Source organism: Amia ocellicauda, chromosome 4, assembly GCF_036373705.1.
Source record: "Amia ocellicauda isolate fAmiCal2 chromosome 4, fAmiCal2.hap1, whole genome shotgun sequence".
Lineage (NCBI taxonomy): Eukaryota > Metazoa > Chordata > Actinopteri > Amiiformes > Amiidae > Amia > Amia ocellicauda.
The window spans coordinates 16,871,865-16,885,369 of record NC_089853.1 but is presented as its reverse complement, the minus strand read 5'-3'; the positions used below and the strand labels follow the sequence as shown (position 1 = coordinate 16,885,369).

At 39.4% G+C, this 13,505-nt stretch overlaps 1 protein-coding gene across 1 annotated transcript in view; it reads left to right on the top strand.

Moving 5' to 3' along the window:
* The first annotated feature begins 877 nt into the window (after positions 1-877).
* The window catches only part of abtb2b (ankyrin repeat and BTB (POZ) domain containing 2b), a 59,990-nt gene continuing 47,362 nt past the window's right edge, over positions 878-13,505 (top strand). The window contains exon 1 of the mRNA XM_066701129.1: positions 878-2,233. Coding sequence (XP_066557226.1) covers positions 1,366-2,233 — 868 coding nt within the window. The 5' untranslated portion in view covers positions 878-1,365. The remainder of the gene's footprint in view (positions 2,234-13,505) is intronic.

The following is a 13,505-nucleotide window of genomic DNA, read 5'->3' as shown; positions in this document are numbered from 1 at the left end:
GTGTTATGGCCTGTTTATGAATATGTAATCTTCTTTTCAGATAATCTGCTTTAATACCGTCTGAGTAAGGCACCACTAATACTTCAGCACGGGGTGTAAGAATGGACACTGAATGGACACTGTGAACTTAGCCTGAATCGGGAGGGGATTATGTTATAATTGCAGCATTAACTACTTACCATGGCAGACTATTAAAAGCACGTTTTGCTTACTCTTTGTTGAATGATGTTGAAATTGCATCAACTGAATGTGTCAAAATATAAGAGATACCACATAGACACAAAAAGCAGTACAAAAAAGTAGTCCAAGATGTAGATCTGTACTTGGTTATTTAACTCACATAAAACTAAAAATAAACAGAGAAGCTTTTAAAAGTTGCAAACAGTTGTATAAACGTTTTTATAATAAAAGTAACACGCTACTTTATGCACATAAAACACAATGTGCATGTAAATAGTTCATATAAATCGCCCTGGATAAAGGCCAATCAATCAATCAATCAATCAATCAATCAGTCAGTACATACACAGTTATACAGTAAAGCAAAACAGTACAGGATCCAGCATCTAAACATGACGTGCATCTCCATATATTGTTCAATGGTTAGCCAACTGCAATGTGCTAATTTCAGAAATTGGCACACTCAAATGTATTAAGAAACAAGAGAAAAGTGAAAATCCGTAATCTACTGAAACCCAGAATTAAAAGTTGAATGCCAGAAACAGAGTGAAGAAATCCACAGTTTCCAGTGCTGTGACTTAGAGCCCGGCCTGGTCATTGGTCGAGGAGACAGTGCGCCTGTGAGTGGGCCGGGCGCAGTTTTGCGCAAAGCAGCTGTCCCCACTGTGCCAGGCGCGCACGGAGTTAAAAGCGCCCGGAGAGTCTGGAGACGAGCTGTGCAGCAGGGATCCATCACAGCCGAAACAAGCCAGCCGGGCCAGCCGGGCAAGTGGGGCAGACGCTATATCTGAAAAGCAAGTGGGGGCATTTCACTCATGTTTGTGTGTGGACTAACACAGCCTTCCACGGGAGAAGCAATCGCTAGAGCTTTTAGCTTTTTTAAACGTTGGACTTGTGCGAAGAAAGCTGGTGAAACCGGTAAGACGAAACCTTAACAGCAAAGACGTGCATATATGGAAACTGTCTGATATTTGTCCTTTGATTTTTATAAGTATGCGTACCAAATCGCTCTTTAACGGGGGTACGATTTGATGGTGAAATTGCGCGTACACAACGTGCCCAAAGTGGGATACAGGGGTTATTTGCAAACATTGCATTGGTGTAACAAGACATCACCTATACGGGTGTGTTTTAACGCCAGAAACCTGAACCATAATTCCATTTGGATACCTAGTAGCCGGAGCCATGGCAGGGATGTACAGCTCGACTCTGAAGACTTTGGAGGACTTGACTCTGGACTCGGGCTATGGCGCAGGTGACTCCTGTAAGTCCCTGAGCCTCTCTTCCTCCAAATCCAACTCGCAGGCGTTCATGAGCGCTCCGCACCGGGGCAACTGGTGGTACTATTCCGGATCTATGAACAGCAGGAATAACAGCTGGGACACGGTCAATACGGTCCTGCCAGAAGACCCCGAAGACATATTCTCCAAATGTCCCCGTCTCCCGGAGCTGGAAGAATTCCCCTGGACCGACGAGGACGTTGGCAAGGTATTGCGCAAAGGAGCCGGCAAGGGAGCCACATTTTCCCAGGACGCTGTCCGGAGGCTCTCCACGCTTCTACGGAGGGCTCTGATCCGGATCTCCAGAGAAGCCCAGAGGCTCAGTGTCATGCACTGCCGGTGTACCCGCTTTGAGGTGCAGAGCGCCATCCGCCTGGTGCTGAGCTGGGCGCTGTCCGAGAGCTGCGTGTCGGCCACGGTCAAGGCCATCTCCTTGTACAGCATGAGCGCAGGTGAGTGGCTGCGGAAGGGCAAGTCCTCCCGGTGCGGGCTCACCTTCCCCGTCGGCCGCTTCTTCCGCTGGATGGTGGACACACGCATCTCCGTGCGCATCCACGAGTACGCGGCCATCTGCCTGACCGCCTGCATGGAGGGGCTGGTGGAGGAGGTCGGCTCCCGTGTGTGGATGGCGGAGAGGCAGCATGGTCCAGATGCAGCGGCGCCCGGCGCTGGAGTCACGGCAGAAACTCTGGAGAGCGTCATAAACAACGACGCCGAGCTCTGGGGGGTTCTGCAACCTTATGAGCATCTCATCTGCGGAAAGAACGCCAATGGTAAGATTTTCTGCCTTGGAAAACCACTTGTGCTTTGCTTAAGTGTACTTGTTTGTGGGTTGTCATGATGCATGATTAAAAGTAATCTTATGATCTTCCTTGCGTTCTTAGAAATGTGATTTGAGAGTATAATCTTATATACCATATTACCCCTGCACCCCAAGTTGTAGGAAACAATGCATTCCAGCATTGTGTTGGAGGCAGTCGCTGAAGGTGTTCTTGAATATTTAGACATTGTATTATATTATACACCTGGAGTTGCTAAGTTCAAAGTCTTCAGAGCTTTTTACTTATCTGAAATGTGAAGGCACAATAGGACACTGGTAGACTCCAAGTCCTTTCAGGTCTATGTCTTTTTTAAATACTAAAGTTTTGTGTGGGGGGGACGATGACACCCAGGTGGTTATGAAACTGAACTTCAAGATGGTCAACTATCTCATAGCTGTTCCATCCAAACTATAGTTGTAACACCCAATGAGCCAGGAGGACATATCTATAAATTACATTAATGTTCATGGTCTCATTTATATAGATCCCAATAGGAACACTAAATAAAATAAATGCATAAATGCTGGAAGGGAGTGTTGGGTTTAAAATAAATTTCTCTTCACTCCTGAGTGCCACAATTATTTTCTTTTTTTCATTGTTAATAGTCTTTCCTCAGTTTAGCCAAACCCAACCGTGCGTGCTTCACATGTGCATCCAAAAGCAAACACCATTGTTTGCATTTTGACCAAGGTTTGATGTGGCGAATTTACTTTTCAAAATAGTCACCCAAAATGTACACTTCCTTTCTGTAACTCTCTTAGTTCACAGGAGGAAAATTAGAATGCATGAATATTGCTCTATTTCATGGCAACACCAGGGGCTTTTTCTCGAGAGCACTGTCGTTTTGTCGCTTTATCAAAGCACTGTCATCTATGGCCAAGTCACTCATCATGTACTGTAGGAATCCCATGTGTTCTGGAACTCTTCAGCTGCTGTGTGTGTGATTTATAATGGTGTTAACTAATACAACATATGAGGACAGACTTGTTTCATGAAGAGAAACTCAATTTTGATTAAACAATTGGTGATATGGTAAACATTCCTCTCCTGCATAGCTGGACAACCCCAAAGGGGGGGATTTAGGGGGACAGTAATTCTCTCCTTTTCTTTTTAATATTTAATTAAATGAATTGATATTAAGGTCATGCCATTTCAAAGATTTATGCCTCAGTACATATTTAATCCCTGACCGTATGACAAATCCTCTCCAGTAACAGGTACAGTAATACAGACTACTTACACATATGTTTTAGCAAAAGTAGACTGCATTCCTCTGATGAATAGGCTACACTATCAAATACAACAAGGACCTACACATATTCAATAACACATTTACAGAGGGACAACTTTATATGGTTTTCTCGTGATTGACAGTGTTGTGTAATAAGAATGAAGGACAAACAAACATTTATCAAAATGAACAAAATCATTGATTTATCCCCTATTCTGTTGCATATATTTGTATAACCGTGTACTGCAGCTGTTAATAATGCATAATCCTGTATGCAAGTTGACCAATAAGTCATGAAGATGTGCTGCTGATGCTGTAGGTCCTGGATGTATAACTCCTAGTCTTGTGTATTATTGCATTGCTGTAGACAATCTTCAATTGGGAACAACCTTGCTTTTCTAACACAGCTCATTGATTGTAAGCCAGTGCTTGTAAGTTGTAATTAGGGGTTGTTTGTGGTTGGCCAGTGCCTGTGCAAACAAAGATTTTCACAGACATACAAAACCCTTTTGTTCTTATTTGGACCTTTCAAGCAAACCTCAGACAGGAGGTCCCTCTCTCTCTGAAAAGTCTGTTTTTTATCAGTGTGTTTGTACTGGAAACATCTCACTTTGACGGAACTTGGGGAAACCTGGCAAAAAACATTGAAAAAGCAACGGTAGAGTGATTTAAGTGCATGTCCTCAAGCTGAAAGCGAGGGTGTGCAGTCATTTTATACCCAGTGCTGCATTTGAGGTTTATCAAAGCCTGTGCTTCAGGTTTTGGGGTGTTTCAGCATCAAACATAAGTGTATATTAGTCTTACATTTGTAGGAATATATCCCTAAAACCTTGTGGAGTACGAGGCCACATTTTTACAGACTTTAGAAGCTTTTTACAGTTTGACTTGGGTTTAATTGCAGATCAGGCTCTAAAACTGTGTTTGTGATTCACTGATTTCATGTGGACTTTAATTCCTACTATTCAACACCACATTTCATTCAAATAGTAGTTGAAATGAAATAATCTAAGTGTTAGTGGGCATGGGACCCGAAGAAATCTCCTTGTCAGTGTTTTTCCACCAGGCTAAGGAATCGTATTGTCTCTCTCTGTAGTACCTGCAGCTGCAGTTGTGTTCGGATTGGATCCAGATCCCATTAACAACTAGTTCAAAGAAAATTCACCAGATCCAAAGCAATAACCTTGGCATTCTATCAGCCAGCATTCAATCCAGGGATGTATAACTAAGAGAAACCATTTTCTGTTTAAACATTTATAATATTTACCAAATGTCTGGCCCAATTCTAGTGTTCATTCTCTGAGTTTAAAAGAGTAATGCTAATGATAAACCCTTAATTCAATTCAGCCGCTCTCTCTTTTCTTTTAATTTGCATATGCTGGTTTATTTCTCTGCTTTCCTTCTTTTTCTTTCTCTGTGGAAAGAGTGAAGCTCTTGCCTTGCAGCCTCATGCAATATTTGAGTTTGAGGAAGGGAGTTACTCGGCACTGGAAGAGTTTCTGTGCTGCACAAAAGCTCCACTCTCGTATGCAGAACAGTCTGACATCTGGAAATCTTTAAGGCAAAAATTACATCCATGGCTCCAATAACATTTTTTTCTCTTTCTCCTTATTTCAGTCCCCTCTTCAGTTTTTGACAGCTTGGTACACGGATAACTTAATAAATAGGGGAAGTTAAATCTCAATCATATTTGAGACATTTGCTGGGGGGGTATGAAATCTCTACTTGCTACCCTTTGACCTTAAAAAGTACACCAGTACACACACACACGCACACACACACACAAGGATATGTATGTTTAACAAAAGGGATTTAATTGAAAGAAAGAGGTGTTTTAAATTTCAATGCAATGCAAGATTGGACAATAAGCACAATCATTTGCAGCAGCGGCTTCTTTAACACCTAAGAAGCATCAATGAGATTTGCAGCGGTAATCTTATTTCCATCCCTGAAATTAGCACAAATAGATCAAGTACTTATCCCAAAAGTGAAAAGATAATAAAGCATAAAGATAAGAAGACTAACAATGTCACATTCAATATATCAATATTCTATGTATCCAATTATATTTTTGCACCATTTGCAGAGAATGTCATGAGTGTGGCTCACTGCTTTGCGATGATTCCTGAGTGTGATACATCGTGCGTGTTTTCAGTCCTGGTGTACTGAGTGCTGAGCAGCACTGTAGAAGGCATCGTGAGACAATGGCCTGTAAGATTAATCTGGTGAATATCTCTCTTTTTGTTTTTCTTTTGGCTACAAGCTACATAAAAGGTAAATATCTAACCAAGTAACAACAAGTAACCATCTGATTTCCGTGAGGATAGAACAGACTCTGACCAATCTCTCCAATATTGCTTCCACAATATTAAAAGAATCTTCTAGACAAAAACAATAGCACAGCTGCCAAGAGAATGTGCTGAATGTACCCCCCACTCAAAGTTTTTTTCAAACGGCTTGATCCACTTAAAAGAGGATTCTATACAGCTAACATTGTAACTTTTTGCTAGGGAAAACCCTTCCCTTTAATGTATGTATAGGACTGAAAGGCAGCAGTGTACAAGAAAAGGAGATTTATTTGAAGACAGTGGCCCACATTAATTCAACCTTAGCATCACATTCAAATTAACAGCCCTTTTTTTAAAAAGATTAAAAACACTTTTTTGTAATGGTTTAATTTACTTCTGTTAACTTAGCCTAACACTCAAAAACAAAAAATCCTTCATGAGGTAAAATGTTTTGAGTATGATCCACTGCATTGAGCATGTCACAGTATGGAGGACGTGACTGTGAGTAGACCGTTATTAGAACATCCAAGTAGTTTGAAAAATTGGGCTTACAATCCATTTACATTGTTTGTTTTAATTTGCCAAGGACCTAACAAAATTGAACTGGCGTTAAAAGTATGTGGTGTAAATTGGGGCGATCCATTTCCCTTTGATTAAATCTCTGTGCTGTTACAGTTTAAAGTCCACAGGGACTACAACTAAGAAAAGGTCTTTTATTTAATGCATGATGCGTTTTAAGCAGTGGAATTAATGTCTGTTTGTTTCCATCAATCAGCATGGCTCTCGTTGTCAAATGTGATGTTATCTTGGTCTGGATTTCCCTGCAAAGCAGATTTTGCCTCAGAAAGTACCCAGCATTTTCATATTCCACATTTCCTTTCTCCAAATAATGGCATGGGTCATTACTTTGTCTTTGGCATGAGTCATCTGACCCATGCTCTGAAGGTCAAGACATTACAGGAAACTGGACTTGTTTATGTACTTTTATTATCTGTGGGGGTTTCTTTTTATGTATTTTAGTTTTTTTGGCAGAATTTAACAATGGAAAAAATTATTCCCTGTAAAAATCCCATAACATTGATGTACAAACCATGTACATTATGTTGCTTATGGTTCAGCATTGTCAAAGAACCATGACTTCTGGCCACCAGCTTCACTGGAGATACTCAACCAAGGGATGTAGAACATAAGAAAAACAGCACAGGGCCACAGCTTAGTTAAAAAAAACAAGCATTGTTGTCATCATCGAAATACAGAAGAGAGCAAATTGAGTACTACTGTTGGCACAACACTTAATGGGTGTCCTGTTGAACTAATGAAAGAATGGGGGCAAACCAGTAGGATGAGCAGGTTGGTTGGTTATTTCTCCCAGAAGAAACTAGCATTCAGTGTGACATAGAACTCAAGTGGGTAGAGAGACAAAATATGTCTCTGTGTCCAATGTCCATTTTTTGCTGCCTGCCAGGCTGAACAAGTAACATGAGCACTATATTCTGGATAAATAGGCTGGGTACATGGATAGATTTACGTAAATAAAAAAATGTGAATTGCTTCCTAATTGCTTAAGTCTTTTAATTAAACTATATATTGTGCTCTGCCCCTCATATGCTCTACCCCTCAAAAGACAGATTACCTTTTTTCCTTCTTCTAAGAACTGAAATACATAGGACTGCTGCATTTCGAATGGCCAACTCTCCGTTTCGTCCAGACTTTTTTTTTCTTTAAAAATGCTATTGCTAAAATAGGGTTTCATTCAACTAATGAGATCAACAGAATATTTTTCACTTCCGCTGGAGACTTGGACAGAGTTTCTGAAGATGGCTGAAACACCTGTACATATATCTATGCCAATTGCTTTCTTGCCACGTGGAGCTAATTCTGTTTTGACAAAGAACCAACTGAGATTGTACCAAAGTTAATTTCCAGTGCATGGGTAAACATGGCAGCTATAACTAGTGGGAAAGAAAGTCTACATGTGGTACCAGGATCTGGGCAATGGGCCTTACCAGCTGCACAAGCCTACATACACTGCAGTTCCCGCTGTATCCATGGAAACCAGACCCAGACAGGAAATCAGGGGCAGGATGGGAAGATGGCCAACAATGACACAAGTGGTTTAAAGTTTGACAAATCTTTACTAAACAGAAAAGGCTATCTGTTTTACAGAAAGAGAATGGAAATATAGAAATAGTCAATGTAATAAGCCCTCCTCAACTCAGGCACTTTTTTATTTCTCTCATTTCTGTAGAGAACAGATGATGTGCTATGGAAGCCGAACCACTGAAACCTGCTAGTTTCCTTTACATAAACCAGGTGGAACTGCGGTGCTTCCATTTTGACCTCAATAGTAAAAGGGGGTATTCTGTCAGTTGCTCTCTGTTGTTGGGGTTTGATAGGGTTATTCACCTTGATTTCAGTAGAATCATACAAAAGAAAACTGGTTCTTAAGAGTAACAGAACCAAGAAAAAATATATTTCGGACATCGTTGCATAACTTTTTGGGACTGTCTTTAGTGCTGCTGCATTCTTGCTATGGACTGTAGATATGGCTATCAATTTAATTTCATGCATTGATTAATGACTGCAGATGCATATATCTCCAGTTTATATTTTTAAATAATCCTTCAACTTGTGGTTTTTAGGTATGCAATTTGACTTTGACCTTACTCTCTGGAGGAGGGGGGGAGGCTTCTCTCGAACGGTTAATAGAAAAATAGGGGAAGATTTTCAGGCCGGTGTAATTTCACAGGATGTCTGAGCTTGAAAATGTTTCAGATGAGCTAAGGAGTTGACCATCTTGTCTTCAGACACTCCAACAAATCAAAAAAGGGAAGCATGACTTAAAGGGCCAGGGAGGATTTGAGCTGTCTATTAATGACCACGAAGGCTTTGGTGGAAAGAATTTGGATTTAATGTTAAATTGCAGCTAAACTTGAAAGGGAACACACTTTCAAATGAGTGCCAGCACATGAACGGAGAGCTGTTATCCCTGTTTAATTTAAATTCATGTGGAATCATTCTCTTTGTGTGGATTCTGTGGTAATTCAATAGGAGGTTACATGTTAATTGCAATTAAATCCTGCAGTTAACATGTATTTTATAATTATGCCAAATAGGGTCTTATTTAAGTGTTCTGTAAAACATAGACGATTACCATCATGGAGTAAAAGAAGACAACAGGATTATGTAAGTGTGTACCAAATGTCTGTAAAGACATTTTCAGCAAATTAATGGAATACTACTCTTGTCAGAAATACAGCTCAAAATAGATTAAGTTCAGTATTTAATGTCAGAGGTTTATTTGAGTCTTAAACATTTTGATGTTTTTTGCATTGTGCTAACTTGGGTTGAGTGTATGAGTGTAACATAAAGGGCTACAGCGGGTGAATGCTATGGAGAGATTTGAGAGAGTTCTTCAAAATGTGAAATGAAGGAATGACTAAAGAGACAGGGCTATCTTTGGAGTTATAGGAAACAAGTCTGACACAACCAGTTAGAAAGACACTTTCTTGATGTAGATCTGCAGTCGTTGCAAAATATAAAAACTCAACAAATATTTTAAAACGTCATTAGTTTCCCACCGTTTGAAGTAGTACAACTTATTTTATCATTTTGACACAATGTAAATAGAGCAAAAGTACATAACTATGTATTTACATGAATACCCTAATCCTGTCTATCAATCAGATTTGAAATGGATTCATGATCAGTGTATGCCTTGTCATAGCCTTTAAAATGATCTTAAAGGTGTTCCCTTGCCAGTATCATCTGCACAACCAATTTCCTTTCCTCCTTCCATTAAACTATTGCAGTTATTTGTAATAAAGTACACTAATTGAGATTTCACTGTACACATTATGCCTTGATGCCCTTTGCACTGTAAAGAACCTCAGTGAATTATACGGGTTTAGTAGGTGATTCCCAACATCACTGTAATGTTTTATTACTTGAAAAATGAGCCGTAGGTCTAAGTGAAAACATATTGGTTAAATAAGGGACTCTATCTAATTACCCCACACTGCGAATCCTGATGAAATCTGCTGGCTTTCGCTGGCCACACCAGGATAGTGTTCCTCCTGAGAAAGAATAGCTTGCTCTCCACAGTTGCCCGACCGGAGAAGGGGAGCTCAGTTGCTTGTGCTGTTTATTTAACATTGAGGGACTTAAAAGATCTGATCAGCTTACTGCTCTGTCTCATCATTCATTTTGCTAGCTTTTTTTCGTGGACAAAACAAACGTTCTTTGAATAATTCCTTCTAAAATGTTTTATTTTGTGTTGTTTCACTTTTTGTTGGTGCACTCTTTACCCCTAACAAGGTGACATTCCCTGTTTTTGTCCCCATGTAAAGCTTGTCCCTTTTCTTCTAACTCCACATAAGTTACTGATAACTAGCTAGTTAAAAAACAAAACAATATCCACATTGTGTTTTGACTTTTTGTTTTATTGTGTAGTTATTTCTGTGTAAATTAATTGCTTCAGGAATGTTTGAGGCCCCCAAGTTGAATCAGAAACTTGGAAAGTTTATTGTCACCAGGGACTAGAAATTAAATACACTGGAATTATTGTGGTCAAAACTGAGATTCATACTGCGTATTTATAAAATCATTCAATCAGTAATATAAAAAATATTCCCATAGTTTGATTCTAAAATGAAATTAGCAAACTGTGTATGTGATACTAACCATATACATGATTAGTATTTTTCACATTTTCACAAAAAAATGCTATTCCTTTTCCAAGTTTTTGATTCTAAGCCAGTGGTATAATTGAGTAACATATAATTGTGCATTAACTCAATTCAATGTTTTCCCGCATAAGAGTCCTCACAGAGAACAGATTCCCTGATCGAAAGGAAGTGAGTATCTTGCCTACTGTACAGTACCTCAAATAAATTAAGGCCCAGATTAAATCTAAAATTTAACCAAGCCACCAATCACAAATTCCAAACCCAATCCATGATGGCAGCTTTCCATAGGGTAAGAACAAGAAGCCACCATCAATTGATTTATTTTTTATTTTTACGAGTGGCAGATGGGTCCAATTCTAACTCAAACGGGAAAAAAAATCCCCCAGATTTGCCTGATAGAATTAGGTGAAACAGAGTTTTGTTTTACATTTTTAAGAGCTAGCAGTTATTTGTCCAGTTTTACAAGGTATGAGGTGAACTTTAAGATTACTTCCAGGTTTGTTTTACAACTGAGGAGAACCAGTTTTTAGAGAATGGATTCCTTTGTTGAAAGAATATTTGCCCTTTTCCAATTTGGCTAGTAATTTTAGATGTAGTATATAAGAAATGCAAACATGAGTAACCCTTCTTCACAGACTCAAAAACTACTATATATTTCGTACCACGTACGGGTGATCTAAAAGCCCTCCAGCCAGGATAATGTCATTTGTTATAATAACGGGTTTCAGGAACTGAGATATCCCCTCAGACAAACACTCGGGTCAAAGATTAATTGAGCTGTTATGATATTTGACTAATTTCTCTTGGAGAGCACTTTTGTTAACTAGGTTTCTAAAATGGAAACAACATGTACAATATATTACATACATATCTTGATATTTGATCAGTGCATTATGTTGAGAGCTCTTTAAAAACAAAATGTGTTGGTTGCTTGTTGCTTGATTCTAGTTTGTTATTCTCTTAAAAAATAGTCTATGTCCAGTAATCTAAATTGCACTGTGCATCCCCTCCTCACACCAGAGCTTACGTTCAGAGCTGTGGAGTTCCCTAGTCCTGTTCATTTTCAATTAAAAGGGAGTCATCTGGTTAAACCTCTGTGAAAATGAGTGTGGGTTTACTATGGAAATATTCTGAAGTAGGGTAATGGGAAATTGAATAGAATTTAGGGACACACCACAAGACTGAGGTTTTGGGCCAAGCAGTAAAGAAAATGCAGTTCTTGGCCATTGCAAGAACTGAGGTTATCGTACAACAGGATTACATTGTGTGCTTTCTGTAAGGTTGCTACGCTCATTTTGTAAAAAATAAATTTAAAAACTGTTACTGTAGATGATACAGTTGGGACACTAAGGTGGCGAGCTTATTTTTACAATTAATATCTAAACGATTTATGTGTTTTGCTTTAGAATGTCCCAGAATTTCCCTGCAAAACATTGGAGATCAGTTTGCTACAGTATAATGTTTCTCCCAGTCATTTTTTTTGTTACAGGCCTGCATTCCTCTGACCAGCGTGTATTGCTATTCAGTCTGCTTCTGCCTTTAACTTTCATTTGGCATGTCTGTGTCCAATTGAGCCTCAATCTTAACTGCCTTTAAATTTCAGTCGCTACCTTCCCAAGCACTCTGACCATGTATCACATTACTGATGTAGTTAGTTTTATTAGCAAACAAATTATTTAATAGGTGCTCTACAAATGACCCTGTATTCCTGTTGATTATATTTCCATTTTTCTCACATGTAACATGTAACATGTAACCATATGCACAATTTGTATTTTTTCACATTTTCACAAAAAAATACTGTTCATCTTCCATGTTTCTGATTTTAAGCTATTTTTCTCACATGTAATTTCACATTTTGCTTATGACTCTCTCTGGGATGATATTTAAATCTGTCAAGATACCATTATCAAAGAAGACCTATCCTAAGGTCTGGCATTTTCAATTTTAAGCAGTTAACGGAAGCACTACACAACACTAAGCAGGAAATGGAGCACACACAAACACATATGTATTTGGTAGCTTAGCCTTTTTGAAAGCTCGCAGGATGCTGATGGTCTTGTAGCATCTTGGTATGTATGTAAACCACAGGGTTCAATAGGACAATTTCTGACCGATTATTCATTTTCCGATGACAAGGCTTTGTGTTTTGAAGTGTTTAGCGGACAGATAACTGTGTCAAAGGACAATGTCTTGCACTGCTCACCACATTCTGCCACACATTCCCTTCCCTGGCATTCGGGCTTACTGGGTAATCGTCCCGAAGAGAGAACTCCTCCAGTCCATTTGGGATTGTGCGAACACGCGCACTCTATCACTAGTCGCTGCTCTCGTCTTTGGCAAGTTAGCCTGCTATAATTGCTGGTGTTTTTTTTCCCAAATTGGCTGCCCTGTGTTAACTTACAAGGGCTTCCAAGCTCACTTCAATGTAAACTAGCATACATGTATTTATAACCCACCGTGAGAAAAACTAACTTCGGAGCGATTCGCTGTGTGGAGGTTGTTATTTAGAAAAGGGAATTCAGATACGGTCGCTGGAGCAAACCGCAACGCAGGGGCGGAAGTCTGGATGCAGCATCTTTCCCATTAGCTGTTAACTCTACTACTGCTGTAACTAAGCGACACTTGAAGTTTTGCAGCAGCACACAATTCACTGCTAAAGGGCAATTCCTACAGCATTCTTGCAATTTCTGATTTAATGAACAAAGTCTCTTGTATTTTTTTGTTTGTGTATTTTATACCACAGTTTACCACATGATGTTGTAACTGCAATTTCCTATGTTGCCTTGTACAATGAGTATATTTAGTTCATATTGGACGCCCCAGCAAAGGGAAGGGCTTGAGGTTAGTTTCTGTTCAGCGGTGCCCTGGGTGTGTAACATTTGTCAGTTCTCGTGCAAAGTGATTGATTTGTGTTTTTCAAGTTTTAAGTTTATTTACTTCATTTTGCTTTGCTTCCCACATCTAACTGTTGTCAGAAGGTGTGATTGATTGGGCTTTTTTTTTTTGCTGGAATGTAT